Consider the following 19,093-nt stretch of genomic DNA (forward strand, 5'->3'; position numbering starts at 1 on the left):
GACATGACAGATTTTATCTGCAGGTGTTCCCTGGGTGTTTACCATGGATACACTCTGCCTGCAATTTCTGCTCTTCTGTCATGGGAGGAGGAAGGAACCTTAGGGCATACAGTCCGTCTACCTACCTTCCTCTCCATACGTGAGGCTGTGTTTACCACTTCCTTTTAAATCCAGGAGGCAAGATGAGGAAATATATTTCTCTTGGCTCCAAATGCAAAGCAAAAGCAAAATCTCTTCTCAGCGCTGCCCTTCTTCCTTTGATTTTTGTCACTGACAACAGCGCCCTGTTCTTCCATGTGTGTGGGGGGAAGAAAGATAAGAGGCTCTGCCCTGGGTTTCAGTCTTTGCCCTACGGCGCCTCTTGGGTGTGGATCAGACACATATGTAAATGCCATGGGCGTCGGCCTAGCAGAGCACGAAAAAGGTTGCCATCTGGCTCTGCTCCATTTCCAACCCGTGTCTTTGTATAGTTTTTAGACGGGGACGGGAGAATTCCATCTTTCTAGGCTGGCATTGTCCGATAGAACTTTTCTCGATGGCGGAAATGTTCTCCATCTGAGCTGTCCATTACCGTGGCCACTGGCCACTTGTGGCTATACACCAATTGACATGTGCAGCTGAGAGACCAAATTTTCAATTTTGCTTAAGGTTTGTGTTGGACAGCACAATGCTAGACCGCGAGTGATTACCCACCGGACCTCTGGTTTTTGGCAGCTGACCGGAGATCCTGCTGAAATTCTGTAGCACGTTATGGAAGGGCGGGATCTTAGTGAGTGGTCACTTGTCATAGTTCCCCTCAGTTTGCAGAGAGAGGCACCAAGGATTAAATGATTTGCCTGGCGTTTCTCAGCTCGGGAGTGGAAGACAAACACCCATCTTCATGTTAATTTTCACAGGTTTCCAGAAATGCATTCTTCCTATAACATTGTGAATAAATTTTAAATTCCTCTGACTGCCTTCTCCATCTTGGTCTCCCCCTCCATCCTTAGAACTGATCATGGTGTGGTCAGTTTGGAGTTCATCCTTCTGCATCTTTTCCTATCCCATGTACGTGTATATAAATGGATGGATTGAAAACATTCAGCATGTAGAATAAGTTTTATCACACTATCCATATTTTTCTACAAATTGCTTTTCTCTTTCAACAGTATGTCTTAGATCTTTCTGGATTCGTCCAGAGATCGCAACCTTATATATATTTGTAATTGCTGCAGTCTTTCATGGCCTGGTGGTGTCATAGTGCTCATAAGCCTATTATATGACTAATTGTTTAATTGTTTATTGTTCCTTATTTTTATAGTAAACATGTTTGTGCCTATCTCCTGCATGCCAATATTTCTTCTAGAAATATTGAGAGATGAAATTACTGGGTCATAGGGAATATGTATTTTTAATTTTAGCAGTTGTTACTCTAATACTCGTTAACATGGTTATACCAGTTTATATCCTATCAGCTGCATGACAGTGCCTATGTCTCCATAGGCTGCAAAATGCCTGATATGATCAAATATTTACATGTGTGCCAACCTAACAGGTGAAAAATGGATCTCATGGTTGTTTAATTTGCATTTTCCCATTTGTAAGTCAAATTGAACATCTTTACTATGCTATTTGTTTTTCTATGAATTGCCTGTTCAAATCTCTTGCTCATTTTTTCTGTTGGATAGTTTTATTAACTCACTAGAGGCCTTGTGCAGGAAAATTTATGCACTGGAGAGGGCGTCCCTCAGCCGGCCTGCCCTCTCTCAGAGTCCGGGAGCCCTCAGGGGTAGGAGGCGACCCAGTGATCAGGGGAAGGCAACACCCCCATCACACCTCCACTGCTGCCACTGCCGGCAGCGCAAGCCTTGGCTGGCCCTGGGCTGCTGGGCAGCCTCCATCTGAGGCTTGCCTGTGCCTCGGGCCGGCCCTGGGGCAACTGGGGGGCTGAGGGCAGATCCAGCTGCACCATGTGCCTGCCACCCCCTTCTCCCCTCAGCGGGGCTGAAAGGACTGGGGGACTCTGGCAGGGCTGAGGGGTCTGGGCGCCGCCATCTTTGTGACTGTGACGGTCAATTTGCATATTCCCTCTTTATTAGATAGGATTCAGCAAATATACACTAGGATGTACACCATATGCCCAGCATTATTTTAGATGCTAGGGATTTTGTGGCAAGTTGCAAAAACAGACATTCCCGCCCTCAAAGAGGTGGTAGTCAAGGTGTGGGGGAAAGGAATTGAGGAAATTCCTCTAAGCCAGTGGTTCTCAACCTTCTGGCCCTTTAAATACAGTTCCTCCTGTTGTGACCCAACCATAAAATTATTTTTGTTGCTACTTCATAACTGTCATGTTGCTACTGTTATGAATTGTAATGTAAATATCTGATATGCAGGATGGTCTTAGGCGACCCCCGTGAAAGGGTCATTCGACCGCCAAAGGGGTCGCGACCCACAGGTTGAGAACCGCTGCTCTAAGCGAAAGGAACTGAGGAAATGTATCCGTTGTCAGAAGGGACGAGGAGAAGCAGAAGGAGATAGGGAGAGGCTCAGGGTAGGACGTGGCGTTCACTAGGACACCTGGGAATCTCATCCTTGACTTACTCACCTGTAGGCATTCTTGATACAATCTGTGCCCTAGTCCTTTGTCTGTCCTACGTGGTACCTATTTTCTTCCAGTCTTTCATTTTCTTTGGTCTTAGATGATGGTACTTTTGCCTTGCTCATTCTTTATTTATTTATTACAAAATCAAACTTGTTGATTGCAATCAGGCATTGACAAGCGAAAGTTCCCTCTTCCCAGACAACCGTTGTCAAGAGGCGTGTCTCCTCTGTCTATTTCTATCCTCACTGCCCTGCCACACTCCCGCTCCCAGCCCCCGTCCGCCGCTGAAGCATACTTTTTGGCTGTTTCTTAGTAAGTGTAGTTTATTGACGCAGTCCCCTCTGGCTGGACTCAACGTTGCTTCCAGATCTCCATCCCTCGAGTTGAGACAGTGATCCTATGCTCTCTCTATGGCCCAGGAGTTTCTTGGATCCTTTTGTTTATTGGACTCCAGCCTCCGCACCCTGCACATCAGTGGAGCTGCCATAACCTGATTCTGTGTTCTCTCCCCCAGCTGCACGGCTACATGGAGAACAAGCCACTGGGGCTTCAGATCTTCATCGGGACGGCCGACGAGCGGATCCTTAAGCCCCACGCCTTCTACCAGGTGCACCGGATCACGGGAAAAACCGTCACCACCACCAGCTACGAGAAGATCGTCGGCAACACCAAAGTCCTGGAGATCCCGCTGGAGCCAAAAAACAACATGAGGGCGACGTAAGGGCTGGGGCCGAGGGCGGTGGGTCCGAGTGGCAGGGATTTGGGAGAAGGGTCTCCCTGGAATTGGTGGAGGAGCGGGGAATGGTGTTTCCCAGTCTGTGATGGACCCAGAGAGATGACTGTTTTATTTTTTTATTTATTTTTTTTTAATATATTTTATTGATTCTTCACAGAGAGGAAGGGAGAGAGATAGAGAGTTAGAAACATCGATGAGAGAGAAACATCGATCAGCTGCCCCCTGCACATCCCCCACTGGGGATATGCCCGCAACCCAGGTACACGCCCTTGACCGGAATCGAACCCGGGACCCCTCAGTCCGCAGGCCGACGCTCTATCCACTGAGCCAAACCGGTCTCGGCGAGATGACTGTTTTAAAGTTTCCGTTTTAAAAGTGCGTTACCTAGATGTTTTTCATGTATTACTTAGGCATCTTTGGGTTCTGTTGGTTGGGATGAGACTAAATTCATTGACATTAAAAATTCTATTTGACCTAAAGAAAATTATTAAGTCATGATAGGTCAAAACTCACCAGATCATTTGCGTGTGGCTAAAATTTGGGGACCATTGCACCCATGTATTGGAGTTGAAAAATCTTTTTATTAGAAATAAATCTCAAACGTACAGGAAAACTGCAAGAAACAGAGAACTCTCTCCAGCATACTGTTCACTCAGATTTGCCAGTTGTTAACCGTTTTCGTATTTGCTTGATCACTCTCCATTTTTTCCTGAAGTCAGTTGCAGAAATCATGCCTTTTGACTTTTTAAATACGTCCGCATCCATATCCTTAGACCAAGAATGCATTCTTCCGTGGCCACAGCGCATTTATCAAATTCAAGGTGTTAACCTTGATACTCCGCTGTTCTCTGTTGGCTTGTCCAGAAGCAGTTTCGCCAGTGGCGTGTTTGAGTTTTTCAGATGCTTTTGAGAGTCGAAAAGTTGGCATGAAAAATCTCACTAGAGAAGTCATTTCCCCGGGGAGTTTCTCTAATTGCTTTATAAGTGTTTTACTCCCCGCTCGGTATAAATCCCTGGCTGAAATACGTATCAGTGTGTTACAGTTCCTTCCCGTGTCTGGCTGTGGGGTTATTTGGCTACCTGGCGAAGGTGGCTTTGTGGGGGATCTTTCCTGCTCGCTGAGATGGCTGGCTGTAAATGGGGTTCTCGTCCTCGGGCAGCATCGACTGTGCGGGCATCCTGAAGCTGAGGAACGCTGACATCGAGCTGCGCAAAGGCGAGACGGACATCGGCAGGAAGAACACGCGGGTGAGGCTGGTGTTCCGGGTGCACATTCCCGAGGCCAGTGGGAGGATCGTCTCCCTGCAGACCGCGTCGAACCCCATCGAGTGCTGTAAGTGGGGCTCTGGGCAGGGTCGGTTTTTGGAGTGGACTGTACGTGACACCCCCTCCCCCGCCCCCGCCCCACCGCAAGGCACCCTGGGCCAGGTACCCCGCAAAGGTCACAGAACCCACAAGGATCAAGAGTGGGCCCCAGATGACCCAAGGGGCCGGCGCCAGAGCACATTTAAGGGCTTCTGTCAGCTTCGATTTACTTGTGGAGGGTTTTGCGGCCTCACAGGAAATTAAAAAATAATACCGCTAACGAGTCGCCCACAGCTTTGCTTAGAAGATCGGAGATGTATAAATGTTCTGGTTTTCAAAACGGTCAGATGGCGTTGGCGTGAGTTCACCGTACACCGCGTCCTCTTTCTATTCCTCTGTCTTTCTTTCAATAAGAATAACGGTGATATGACAGAGGCTCTTCCTATTGAGCTTGTTGAATACTGACAGCCGTCCTCGGTGATGGCGGGTGTCACCGTGCACATTTCACAGAAGAGGAGGGGGTAGGGCAACACAACCCCAAAGTGGCAGGGTGGCGACTGAACGGGAGCTTTGGCATCCAGGAGCCATGCTGCCCCGTCACCCTCAGCCCGTCCCTGTGGGTCTACTGAGAATCCACTGATGTCCGGTGCGGTGCTGGCGTCCTGCAAATGAGCAAGAGGTTTTCTCTGTCCTTAACGAGCTGACATTCCGGTGGCTGTAAAGATGCCCAAGCAAAGAGGCAGGAGGCGGTCAGAGTCCAGTGCGCCGCGGCCGAGCTCTGCCACGTGGAAGGGCTCCGGGCAGAACCCTGGCTCATTTCTACCAGGCTTTGAGAGAGGCGGCCACTTTGAGCTCATTCTTAGGCACTTCCTGCCAGTTTTGTTGTTGGTTTTGCAATTAGATGGGACAAAGCTTATTGTTTGGTCAGTTGTTGAGAGGTCAGAAATCATCTTTAAAAGCATAAAGAACAAACAAAGTAACCATTTTTTCAGAAACAAAGGCTGTTTATATTATTTTTTTTAGCCTCTTCTAAGAATATTTTTCATGTTGTTGTAATCATGTTCTATATTCAGTTATGTTTCAGGACTTTTCCTTGGGCATTTTACCATATCTGGGGGGTCAAAAAAATCGGTTTTCTACAGAAGCCAGGGGAGTGATGGAAATGAGTCAAGTGTGTTGGGTGGGCAACAACCGGGAGGGGTGGGGACCGGGGACCAGAATGGCGCTTCCCATCTAAATAGACTGCTGTCACGCGACTCCGGCCAGAATGTCCATGTGGGACTGTGACGCAGTATGGCCACGTCGTCCGACTTTTTAAGATAAACCGAAGTCTCCTGATTTTTAAAAAGCAGCAACAAATTCAAAATCCTTTATGGATCAGATAAAACCTGCGGCGCGGGGCTTTGATTAATCATAGGTAGTCTTAATCAGACACTAATGAATAAAGGGCAAGCATGAATATTTTATGCAGAAAGGGCTGAGGAAGACTAGCCCTTAGGAGGAGAAGCCAGCAAGGAGAGAGGCTGGGCCCTCTGCGAGAGAGAAGCCAGCCCTTGGTCTTGGTTGGCCTTTGGAAAGAGATGAAAGAGCCCCCCGATTTCTTCCAGCCTGGGGAGGGGAGGGGGGTCAAGATGAGGAACGGGCCGAATGTGGTGGTGAGTCCGTGCTCTGATGCTAGAGAGAGACCCAGCAGGAGGCCACAAGGGAAGACAAGTGTTGACAAACATGTCTCAGAAACATTGGAATTCCCCTTCTTGCCCAGCGGCCCCAGCCCCTGTCGTCTGAGTGCTAGTCATGGTGGCTGCCTGCCCCCGCCCCGCAGCCCCGCTTTTGAACATCCGAAGACATTTTGGGAAGGAAACTCAGGCTCTTCCTCTGTGATTTGTGGGGTTTTGAGAAGATAAAGACTCCCCTTTCTGGCAAGTGACTCACGGTCCTGGATGGGGCTGTGGTTAGTAGCAAGGTGGGAAACAGGAGGCCTTGGGGAGGGCCACACACAGGGTCCCGCCAGTCAACTTATCCCCTGCTGATCTGAGACTTTCCCGATCATCACCCAACCACAAGCACCTCCCGCGAGATCTTCTGGGCATGGTGAAGTCGTTTGCACCGCGAATGTCGGCCGTTTTTCTTTTCTTTTAAGAAAGCATTTGGCTGATTCGATGACCTTGCTTTGAGAGATAAGGAACCAGACTTTCTTGGTAAAGTGATTCACTCGTTTTTATTCAGAGGGAGCAAATCCAGAGTCTCCTGCTTCCTCGTCTATGACATACCTTCTTCCATTGGTTGCTATGACAGCACTCTATCGTGCAACGCCAAGTTGAGCTACCAATTGGCCACTATCCCTCTCACCACCCAGAATTTTTTGATATTTTTATTTCCTTCTTTGTTCTAAAATCCTAGACCAATCCCTGGTAGTTTTATAAATATTTATGGACTAATTGACTTACCGTGTGAACCTTCAGGAGGTATTCCATAAATATTTATTGACAATTAGTCCATCACATGTATTGGCACAGTGTGTGTGCAAGAAGTATTTATTGACTGATTGACTTTGTGTGTAGCCCTTGGGGAGGGCGCGTAGATAAGAAGAAAATTCCATGGGCCGGGACCTATTTGCAAGGCTAAGTTATTTACTTTGGAGGTGCCTTTTATGTAACATTGGAGGGATTGAGGGTAAATTCTCAGATTCTGGTAGAAAAAGAACTTGAACAGACTACTGGAGGCCACTGCCTGAAAGGTGGACCTCTTTGCCAGATGTGCCAAGTCCTTAGATGTACCTACAGGCCAGCATGTCAGAGGTCAAGCCGCACCTTTGCATGGACGGGCGCCTCAGCTGTCTAGTCTGCTGTTTCCACGTCTTCCGTGTCGCCAAGGAGACACTTCTAGTTCCTCCCTTGTTCTCAGAAGAGTATTTTGAACCTGCTCCAGTCTTCTAAGCGCCGGACGCCGCCTTCACCCGTTCCCACTCCAGGCAGATAGCCGTGCCTCCCACGGTTCCAAGAACATGGGAGAGGTCAGAGGGGCACACCCTCATCTTCCCCAGCAACCAGCCACCCACAGATCGCAGCCCTGGCCTGTCCTCCTCCTCGCACTGGGCTCTTCAGTGTCCTCAGCTCCAGCTCCAAGTTCCCTGTGGGGGTTGAGCCCTTGCTTCCCTCTTGTCTGCGTGTCCCAGGGCTGACGTGACCAAGGAGGCTTAAAACAACAAAAATTTATTCTGTCACAGACCTGGAGGCGGGAAGCCCAAAATCAAGGTGTGGGCAGGTGGGTTCCTCCTGGCGGCTCTGAGGGAGAGTCTGCGCCAGGCCTCTCTCCCAGCTCCCGAAGGTGGCTGGCAGCCGCTGGTGCTGCTGGGCTTGTAGCCGCATCACATGATCACCCCTGTTCACAGGGTCTTCTTCTCAATGTCCTTTTCTGTCTCTCCCAAGGACACTCTCATGGGATGTAGGGCGCACCTTAATCCGGACGGCTTCATGCCCGTCCTCACCTTAGTCACACCTTCAAAGACCCTCTTCACAGGAGGTCACATTCTGAGGTTCCGGGTGGGGGCTCTTCACCCACGACACCTCCTCTGCAACATTCCTTGACTTCACTTTCCTCTCTGATCCTCAGTTCCCGAACCCACTGGCATCCTTCTGTGACTTGCAGGCTTTCAATGACTGTGTCCCCTCCACCCAGAGCACTGGTCCTCAAACTTGGAATCAGCTGGGGAGTTTTGAGAAAAATACGTGATGCCCAAATTCTACTGCAGAGCCCCTGAGTTGTTTGGTCTGCATGGAGACTTTCAGAGGGACCCTGGGGGTTCTGGGGGGCGGCAAAGTTTAAGACCCACTGACCTTGTTGCCCCCACCCACTCTGTGCCCCACCCCTCCTTCCATCAGTTGATTAACTCCTTCTTATCTGAGGTCCCTGAATGGATGGCCCCTTGAGGAGGAAGATTGTTCTGGTCTCAGAGGATAGGGCCCAGCAGGTGTTAGCCAGGGCCTGGCACATAGCAGCCATCTCTAGAATGTTGGTCAAATGAAAAAATAAAAATGAAAGCATGAAAACAAGCATCTCCGGGCTGCCCGGCAGGAGAGAAAGGCTGCGATGAGCTGTAACAGAGACGGCCATAGTGCAGGTCCTTCCGTGAAAACCGCCCCGAGGGTCTCTGCAAAGGGGTCTCTGTGTTCATCGCTTTTCAGAAAACACCCAAAGCCATTTCCCACCAAGCCCCGCCCAGCACGTGAATCCACTCTCCGCATTTTGCAGGAATTGGGGGCAGGTCTGGGGCGTGGACTAGAAAATGGATTTCTCCCTTGGTCTTTGAAGCTATCCACATAAGTACGTTTCGCTGTGGGTTAATGAAGGGACAATAAATTGCACAGGTTGTAAGGCTTCAGTTCAGTGGTTTTGGACAAATGTATGCCCCCATGTAAACACCCCTCAATGCAAGACGGCATGTCCCCCACCCCTGAAAGTTCCCGGTACCCGCGGTCAGTACCACTCCCCAGGCCCCCACGGCTCTGATTGCCATCAGCATAGATCAGCTCTCCCTGTTCTAGAACTTCATATAATGGGAGTATGCAGTGTGCGCTCTCGGTGTGCGGCCGTCTGTGCTCAGCCCGATGGCTTTGTGATCCGTCGCTGTGACTGCGTGAACAGTACTGGACTGTATGAATGTAACAATTGTTTACTCACCCTTGATAGACATTTGGGTTGTTTCTGGGGTTTGAGTACGACAGATAAGGCTGCTATGAACAGGCTGGTTCAAGGCCTTTTGTGGACAAATGGTTTCATTTCTCTGAGGAAAGTGTATGCTTCAGCTTTTGTATTTTCACTCTGTACAAGAGTGTGTGAGAGTTCCACGTCCTCCCTAATATTTGATTTTGACAGTATGTTTAATTGCAGCCATTCTAGTGAGTGTAAAATGGCATGTCCTTGTGCATAAGGCATAATTTGCATAATTTGAATTTCCCTAATGACTAATGATTCTGAGGGCCAATCCGTGCACTTGTTGGCTGCCTATATGTCTTCTTTGGAAAGGTGACTGTCGAGAGCTTTTGCCCATTTTCTGTTTTTGGGTTTGTTTTTTTTTGTGTGTGTTCTGGATAGAGTCCTTTGTCAGATCTATGTATTATAAACATTTCCCCCCGTCTGTGGCTTGTCTATTACTATTACTTTTCTTAATTGTGTCTTATTAGGAGCATCAATATTTTGTTTTGATGAAGTCTGATGTGTCATTTTCTTTTCCTTTGGGATTAGTGCTTTTTGTGTACCCCCAAGAAATCTCTGCCTCTCTGAAGATAGCAAAGGTATTCTCTGTTTTCTTCTAGAAGCTTTTTGATTCTGGCATTTAGGTTTAGGGGTATGATTCGGCTCAGATACATTTTTGCATATGGTGTGAGGTACGGGCGAGGTCCATTGTTTAGGGTGGTGGTTGGTAGTGTGAGCTTGGGTTCAAATCCTGCCTCTGCCACTTAATGGCTGTTTAGTTCTGGGGAAGTTACTGTGCACTCTGAGCCTCAGTTTCCTCATCTATGAAATGGGAATATAATAGTACCTATCTCATCCCAATAGAATAACCTCTCTTGTGGCGTGTCTCAGACTTTCCTGCTTACAGTCCTCCCGTAGCTTTGCAAAGCAGACTTTACATGTCTCTGGCTGCCACTTTGTCGCTGTTGAGAGACCAGGGCAGGCAGCAGGAGGCAGGTGTGGGAGTTTAACAAACGCTGATTGTTTCAGATGAAACAATCGTGCTGGCAGCTAGCAGCATGCCCTGCTGCTGAGAAGGAATCCAGATGGTTATCTGGCCTGTGTAGTGGGTCGGCTGCAGGCGATTGCAGGGAAGTTGGGTTGGGAGCCAGGAGCTCAGGATTGGGGTGGCTTTTCTGCCAATTAGTATGGTTACCTGGACATATGGTTATGGTCCTTTCCTGAGCTAGCTGTGCAGGGCCAGGGAGGGCAGAACCACGTTTTATGGAAGACCTTGAGTGTGCTTCCCTATTTCTTGTTAACTTGTTTCATCCTTGCCCTAGTCTCAGAAGACTCGCCCATTCATTCAGAAATTTTAATCGCGCACCGATTAGCGCCCGTGTTTGGGGCACAGAATGCTGCCTTCTTGGAGCTCACATTCCAGCAGGTGAAGCTTCAGAAGGGTAGGCCAGTGGTCGGCAAACTGCGGCTCCCGAGCCACATGCGGCTCTTTGGCCCCTTGAGTGTGGCCACGAAGTTTCAATTGCACTGTGCGTGCGCGCCCGCACGTGGTATTTTGTGGAAGAGCCTCACTCATGGGGCCGCAGTTTGCCGACCACTGGGTTAGGCGATGTGCTATGGTCACTCACCTGGCCAGGGACGGGCCAGAGAGCTCCGGGTTCCCAGTCAGATGGGGATTCGTGGGGCCCTCAGGAAGGGCTGTTATGTGGAGATTGGTGGGGCTATTCTGAAGGGGCTACCTGTTAGCACGTTGAAACGGGATAGCGAGTCTCTGATCAGGAGAGAGAAGTAATAGCTCCTGCTCCGACCTGTGCTGTGTGGATTGGAGGAGAGGACCAGCCAGTCTGGCGGGAGATGTTACTGCTCCACTTTATTTTATTTTTTCTTTTATTTTTTTAGGGAGAGTGGAATAGAGAGGGAAGGACAGAGAGAAGCATCAATGTGAGAAAAACACATTGATTGGTTGCCTCCTGCATAAGCCTGGACCAAGGCCCGGGCTGGGGAGGAGCTTGCAACCAAGGTATGTGCCCTTGGCTGGAATTGAACCTGGGACCCTTTGGTCCGCAGGCCGATGCTCTATCCACTGAGCCAAACCGGCTAGGGCTTACTGCTCCACTTTCCATGAGGAAGCTGAGGTCCCACACGGTCCAGAGCTATCAGGTGGTCTCGTGCACTGTGCATCCCATTTCCGCACCCCGCACCCCAGTCCCACGGTTCACCCTCACAGAGGTGACCCCCGCACTCAGGGAGAATTGGCTTCCTCTGTCCCAACCTCCCACTCACAGGGAAGACCCAGGAGCAGGGCGGGGGCCTCAGGGCCTGGTCTGCTGGCCCGGCTCACGGCCCCTCCCAGGCGAGGCCTGAGTCAGCACCGTGTCCTGGGCCAGGCCAGGCTCAGCGGGGCCAGGCTCACAGCCAAGGACAGGGGCCTGATGAGGAGACAAGACAGGTTTACAGCAGCTGAGCGCCTTGGCCAGGAGTGCTGAGTGCTGAGCCAGCAGGAGACGGCGGGAGGACCTGCTCGCCTGGCTGGGCCGGCCGGCCGCTTTCCCACTGGGTCCTTGTCCATTTTGCTAAAAAGGGGCCCCTTGAGGTGGTGGAATCCCACCATCTGGGTCCTGACTTGGCTGTGAGGCCTCAGACATATCCCTTTTCCTCTGGGAAACTCAGCTCCAAAATGGGAATAATTCGTGCTTTGTGACCTTCTGAAGTCTAGCAATAAAAATAAACATAACAGTCACCGAGCCCTGACAAGGTGCCACATGCTTCCTATGCATTAGCTCATTTAATCTGCAAATGGCCCTCTGAGGTGGAACCATGACTTTCCCCATTTTATAGATGGGGGAAAAAAAAAAATCAGGCACAGATTAAGTGACTTGCCCAAGGTCCCAAAGCTAAGATGTCATCGGGCTGGGCTTTGAACTTGGCCGTTACACGGCAGCAGCCATGCCTTTAACCTACCCCCTAAGAAGCCCCCCCACCCCCCGTGCGTGTTCCATAACATACACCAAAACGTGTATGTGGGGTGCCCGGGCGCTGAGGCCTGTTGACGGCGGCTGTAATTATTTGCCGTTATTCGCAGAACCCACCCACTCTGCACAGATGAGTTTTCCCCACCAGCCTCTCCCGTCTCTCCTGAGGTCGTTGTGTAGATTGTAATTCTTGGCCGTGCATCGTTGTGACTGAGCAGGCTGCAGACAGTCAGACAGTAACGTCCCCGCTCCCGGCCACCCGGGCCAGCCCGGAGGACCCCGCGCCCTGTCACTCTCCCTCGGGGAGCCTGGCCGCTGCGGCTCTGCTCCCTGTCCGCCACTGTTGCCAGTGAAAGTAAACACCCAAACTGGTTAAACCAACAGCGCCCTGTTGATTCAGAGCTCATAAAACACAGGAACCCCGGCCGCTTTATGACGTGCCAGAATCCGGGGGCAGGAGGGAAGCCTGGGGAAGTCTCCTGGCCAGGGCCACCTCCAAGCTCCAGCTGCCAGGGTGAGCCCCGGACCCTCAGGACGCCTCTAAAAGGGCGGCCCCTGATTGGGTGAGAACGTGGCAGGGGGTGTGGGCTGGATGGACTGGAATCTCTGATGGTTGAAAAGCTGAGTGGGTGTCTGTGGGGGCAGCTGGGGGTGGCAGCGCAGGCCCGGGAGGCCCAGTGGCTTCCTGAGAGCCCTCCCACAGGCCCTGGATGGTGTCACCCCAATTAGCAGCCATAGGTGTTAGAGGTTGCATCAGAGAGAGAGAGGGAAGTGGACCCCGGGAGGGTAATTTTGGTTGCTGGTTGCCGCTCCTTGGTTCCTCTTTCGGAGGCTAATTGGGTTCGTTTGCTTTGCCTCTGGGCTCTCAGGATGCCAGGCCTCCCCTGGAGGAGGCCCCCTTGTCCTCAGGTGGCCTTTGAAGTGTGGAACTTGGCTCTCAAGCAAATGTGGGTAACAAGTCACCTGGAAAGATTGTTAAAATGCAAATGCAAATGCCCAGCCTCGTCTAGGAGATTCGAGAGCAGCGGGTCAGGGAGCGGCCCGGTGTCCGCGTGTCCGTTAAGCGCCTCCCCAGCCAGGCGATTCTGCTGCCGGCGGCCTGGGAACCTCACTTTGAGAAATGCTAACAATCGGGGCCGAGAAACCGGGTTATGGTTTGGGATCCACCAAGACCAGCAGGAACGAGTGCAGTCCTGTGTGTGAATGCGTGGATGTGGTCAGCACATATTTGGTGAAATACACAACATACGACACCACCTCGCCAGTGCCAACCACTTAGAAACTGCCCAAGAAAAGATGCCGTTTGATCTGGTTGACCTTGTTGGCCCATATTATTCAATGAACAAGACACACTTTTTTTGAAGTCTCCCTTTTAATCCTGACCACGAGCTGTGAGATGGGTCTGTTAACAAACCCCTTTTTCAGATGGGACCACTGAGGGTTGGAGTTGGGAAGGACCCATCCAAGGATCACATCGTGGGGGACTTGAGTGGGACTGAGGTGTGCCCAACACAACAGCCTGCACCCTGGTGGGAGCTGCCCCTCGATGAGGCCGAGCTCTGAGCATCTCTTTTCTGTCTGTGAAATGGTACTAATCGCGGTTTCCTCAGTGAAGGGTTTAAAAAGATCCCAAGTGGGCAAACGTTTTGAACATGAGCAAGAAAGAGGCATTTTGAAAGTTAATGAGAGTCAAGACTGATTTCTTGAGTGGTAACTGTGTTTTTGGTCTTACATTACCTGTATGTATTTTTAATTGTCGTAAAACACACATAACACAAAATTTACCATTTTAACCATTTTAAAATGTGAGTTCAGTGGCATTAAGTACATTCACAGTGTTGTGCAGCTGCCACCATGGTCTGGTTCCAGAACTTTTTTACGACCCCAAAAAGAAACCCCGTACCTATTAGCAGACACTCCCCAGACCTGGCACCCACCAGTCTGCTTTCTGTCCCTATGGATTGGCCTGTTCTGAACATTTCATATAAACTAGAGGCACAATGCACGAAATTCGTGCAAGGGGCTCAGCCCTCGCAATCCCAGCTGCCTAGGCCCTCGCAGCCCTGAGAGCGGCCTCGTGGCCCCACCCACTGGTTGTTCTGGAAGGTTCCAGAAGGTCGTTTGCCGTCTGGTCTAATTAGCATATTAGCTCTTTATTATATAGGATGGGATCATACAGTATTTGTCCTTTTGTGTCTGGCTCCTGCAATTTACATGTTGCAGCCTGTATCAGTACTTCATTCCTTTTTATGGCTGAGTAATATTTGTGTACAACAGACCACATTTTGTTTATCCATTCAACCATTGATGGACGTTTGGGTTATTGGTATTAAATATTTACCAATTACATAATAACCACATCCACATGTTTATACTGCTTGTAGGAGGACCCAAGAGGACTGGCACTGGCAGGATTTTATTTATTATTATCATTTACTCTATGATATCTTTATTTTTAATATATTTTTATTGATTTCAGAGAGGAAGGGAGAGGGAGAAAGAGATGGAAACATCAATGAAGAGAGAGAATCATTGATTGGCTGCCTCCTGCATGCTCCCCCTCACCGCCACCCCCCTGGGGATTGAGCCCACAACCCAGGCATGTACCCTAACCGGGAATTGAACCATGACCTTCTGGTTCATAGGTCAACACTCAACCACTGAGCCACACCTGTTGGGCTATGGTATCATTATTTTATCCTCATTCTCAAAATTATTTTGTCTGGGTCCACAATGGATATTTTCTCTAAGTATATTGAAAATACTATGCCTTCAGTATTATAATGTTTTCTTTTTTATTATAGTTGACATACAATATTAGTTTCAGGTGTACGGCATAATGATTCAACCTTTATATTCCTTACATTGTGATCACAATAAGTCTAGTAACATCTGTCACCAAGCACAGTTGTTACCGCAATATTGACTCTTTCCTCTGTGCTGTACACTGCATCCCTGTGACGTACTTTATAACTGGAGGTTTGTACCTCTTATTCCCCTTTACATTTATCCCTTGTCTCCCCCCGCCCCCCCCTTCACCTCCCCTCTGGCAACCTGTTAGGATTTCACAGAGAAGGCATCTGTGACTGAGAGAGGTGAAGTGACTGGCCCAGGGTCACAGGGCAGGGAGTTGGCAGAGGCAGGACCGGAAACCAGGACTTTCTGACCCCAGACTCAAGCAGCAGTAACCAGGAATCCTCCCGTGGCTGCTAGGGCCCTGCATGACCCGGCGGGGTCGGCGCCTCAGATCCAACTGGGGGGGGGGGGGGCACGGGAACATGAAGGATTGTTTTTTAAAAAATTATGCTGGGGTCCTCCCCTCAGACCCTTGAAGTCAGAATCTCTAGATCAGTGGTTTTCAACCAGGGACATCCAGCCCTGCTCAGAGGCAGGTGTCCACAGGAAGGGGTGCTACTGGCACCTAGTGGGTGGAGGCCAGGGATGCTGCTCCACATCCTACGATGCACAGGTGGGCCCCCACCCACAGCATGATCCAGCCAGTGTCGGTGCCCAGGCTGAGAACTGGCTCTGGAACCAGGCCCGGGGGATCAGCATTGTTAAAGCTCCCCAGCTGACCCTAATGTGCAGCAGAGCCGAGCGGTGCTTCTCAAACTCGATGGGACCCGAGCACCACCTGTGTGCCTTGTTAAGCTGCAGATTTGGGCTTAATAGGCCTGGGGTGGGGCCCAGGTTCAGCCTTTCTAACAGGCACCCCGCGGTGCTGGTGCTCCCGGCCGTGCGCTTGGCGTTGCCAGTCTGCAGTACCGGTAAAGGCTACATTTACCTGAAAAAAGATAGCTTTCCTTCGGGTAAGGAGAAGGGATGGGAAGGACAAATTTGGCAAAGAGAGAATCAGTTGGTTGCTTGAAACTGTGAGGCTTTGAGGGGAGCAGCAGCGAGGTTGCTTTAGGAAACGGACTCGTCGAGTTCACAACGACGCACTGTGGTTCACAGAGCAGCTGGCCGGCCAGCCTCCCGCCCCGCTCAGACCTCCTGGTCGTGGCCAGGCCCGGCCTGACTGGCTGAGAGCCCCTGGCCAGCTTGGCCAGTAGCAGTGACTCAGGCTTTCCACCTGCAAAACGGGGCAGATGCTCTTACCACCTCCCCACCCATCCCTGGGGCCACAGCTCCCAGCGGCGGCCCCCACCCCAGACTCATCAAAGGCAGAACTTAAAAGCTGGGGCCATTTTTCCGGGCGATGTGGCTGCTGGTGTTTTCACTGCTAACACTAGTAAACCTCCATTTGTAGCCGCTCAATTAGGAAGTCATACAAAACGCGTATATTGAAAGAAGGGATTAATAACCCGGCCCATGTGGGAGACATTAGCTTCTGTGGACAGGCCTTTTGAATATATACTCCGAACTGGCAGCCCCTGGAGCAGCACTTGGCCGCCGGTCCCTGGGAGCAGGGAGCCTGGGCGGAGCGGGATGGGGAGACCGTCAGGGGATCACTGTGAGTCGTCGGGTTGCACTCTGAAAGGGAAGTGTCTGGGAGCGTCTGTCTGGTCCACGACAGATTCCTTAGATGTTGCCAAGTGCCTGGTGGCTCCTGAAGGAGCCGGTTCCAGTGTAGCTCTGGGCAGAGGGAGGGGGTGCTCACCACCTGGAGGCTCAGGCCGGCCAGGAGGGGAGGGTTCGGCTTGGGCCTCGGGCCTCACACGGCTGCTGCCCCGGCTCCCGGATGGGGAGGTCCACGGGCCCCTGGCATGGAAAGGACTGGCCCTCCGCCCAGTTCTCGGGCTCCGGGAGGAAGGCCAGGAGCTCAGGGTGACTCACCGAGGGGAGGACCGGCCTCTTCGACCCACGCTGCCAAGGCGAGGCCTGAGCAGACGGGCCCCTGGTGCTGCTGGGACCCGGTTCTCACCCGCCCTGGGAAGGGGGCTGGGGAGGGTCTTCATCCTCCCTGCAGCAGACAGAGCCTGGCTGGCGTGGCCAAGGGAGGGGCCGGCGTTGGGCACGGCAGCTCTGGGGGTTCCCACCGAGCTTTGCCACAGAGCGTTGGCCACGTGGTGACCTGACTTCTCTTAGCTTTAATTTTCTCCCCAGTCAAGTGTGCATGATTTTAATACTTCCTTCCTCAGAAGGTTGCTGTGAGCATTCAAGTATATCATTGCAGTAAAGCGCTCAGCACACGGCTGCCCATTCTTCCTTCTTTCGTTATTGCAGGCATACATGACAACTTAGAGATGGAGAGAGACAGAGATATGTGTGCCACACTGTATTGAGATATATCCACATTTATTCCTATCCATCTGTCCGCCTGTCCATCTGTCCTTCCAGCCAGCCAGCTATCCACCCATCTATCCGTTCCTCCCTCTCTTCTTCCCTCCCTCCCAAGCACCTCCTCCTAAATCCCAGCTCTGTCCCCAGCCGTGGGCTCACATCATACACAAAGGCTTACAGTCTAGAGGAGGCAGAAGAAGACCTGAACCAATAAAGCCACATGCAGTGTGTCTGTAAGTGGAAAGTTCTTTGGAGAAAAACAAAGCAGGGTAAGAGCAGGATAAAGGCAAGAGAGGGAGAGACAGACAGACCGCGATGGACAGGCTACCCGCTATAGCTGCAAGGGAGGAGGGCGGCGGGGCCGGGTGAGGAAGCCTCGCTGAGGTGGTGACAACTGAGTGGAGGCCTGCAGGAAGTGAGGAGGGAGCCCTGCAGGTCATGGGGCAGAACCTGCCAGAGAGAGAGGCACTCGAAAGTGCAAACGCTCCAAGACAGGAGTGAGCTGAGTGGGTCTGAGATACAGAACATTCCAGAAGTGAGACTGGGGCGGCACGAGCAAGGGGGAGTCCATTGTAGGGAGTGAGGTCAGGGAGATGGTGGGCAGATCAGGGAAGCCTTTCAGACCATGTCTGGAATTGCTAATGAATTTCAAAGCAAATATCAGGAATCGGGTCCTAACGTGTCGCATGTGTGTGCTGAAGGTGTGGGCTGACGTCAAGTGCAAAAGGAGAAAGTGCATTCTAGCGAAATGAGTCTCATGGAATCGTTGGTTTGCCCATCCTACATAATAAAGAGTTAATATGCTAATTAGACTGAACAGCAGGAGGACTGTCTGGACGACCTTCCAGACGATGCTGGGGCTGCAAGGGCTGGCCAGGGCTGCGAGGGCCCAGCCCCTTGCATAAATTTTGTGCACCAGGCCACTAGTCCTTTCATAAAAATACAGTAATCAAATTCTCATTTGCCTTTCCCGTCCCTTGATTCAGGAAAACAAAACGTGTTGTTAGGAGAAAATGCATCCAAATGACTTGGACACTTTTACGAGAACATGACATTTGCAGTCAGGTTTACAGGGGTGATGACGGCTCCACATTTAGACGTGACAACAGGTGTAAAGGTGGGCAGAGCATGTCCCAGCTCGTCACCGTGAAATCAGAAAGCCTTGCTGGAGTGTCCTCACGGCGACTTCTTGTCTTCTATCCGCAGCCCAGCGATCCGCCCACGAGCTGCCCATGGTGGAGAGACAAGATATCGACAGCTGCCTGGTGTACGGAGGCCAGCAGATGATCCTCACGGGCCAGAACTTCACGGCCGAGTCCAAGGTCGTGTTCACGGAGAAGACCACAGGTAGGGCCCTTTCGGCTCGGGCGTGTCCCCTGGCCATGCGAAAGCCACACCTGCTGGCTCTAAGCAGCATTGATTGTGGATGGATATCATCGTGTAGACTTGCACGCTCTGCCCTTTTTCCTCACCGGGATAAGTCCCCCATGTCTCTAGTGATTTGGATGTTGACACAGTTCACCACTGTGTGAATGTGCCGTAATGTGTTTTAGCTGATCCTGGGTTGTTTCATTAAATGAG

At 51.0% G+C, this 19,093-nt stretch overlaps 1 protein-coding gene across 4 annotated transcripts in view; it reads left to right on the forward strand.

The window, feature by feature from the left end:
* The window catches only part of NFATC2 (nuclear factor of activated T cells 2), a gene marked incomplete at both ends in the record, with an annotated part of 147,524 nt that overhangs the window by 76,205 nt on the left and 52,226 nt on the right, over window positions 1–19,093 (forward strand). For all 4 annotated transcript variants that reach the window (XM_081097128.1, XM_081097129.1, XM_081097126.1 and 1 more), the window contains 3 exons: window positions 3,096–3,298; window positions 4,478–4,650; window positions 18,719–18,859. In XM_081097128.1, coding sequence (XP_080953254.1) covers window positions 3,096–3,298; window positions 4,478–4,650; window positions 18,719–18,859 — 517 coding nt within the window. The remainder of the gene's footprint in view (window positions 1–3,095; window positions 3,299–4,477; window positions 4,651–18,718; window positions 18,860–19,093) is intronic.

This window comes from Myotis nattereri (genome assembly GCF_964212035.1).
Source record: "Myotis nattereri genome assembly, chromosome: 8".
Lineage (NCBI taxonomy): Eukaryota > Metazoa > Chordata > Mammalia > Chiroptera > Vespertilionidae > Myotis > Myotis nattereri.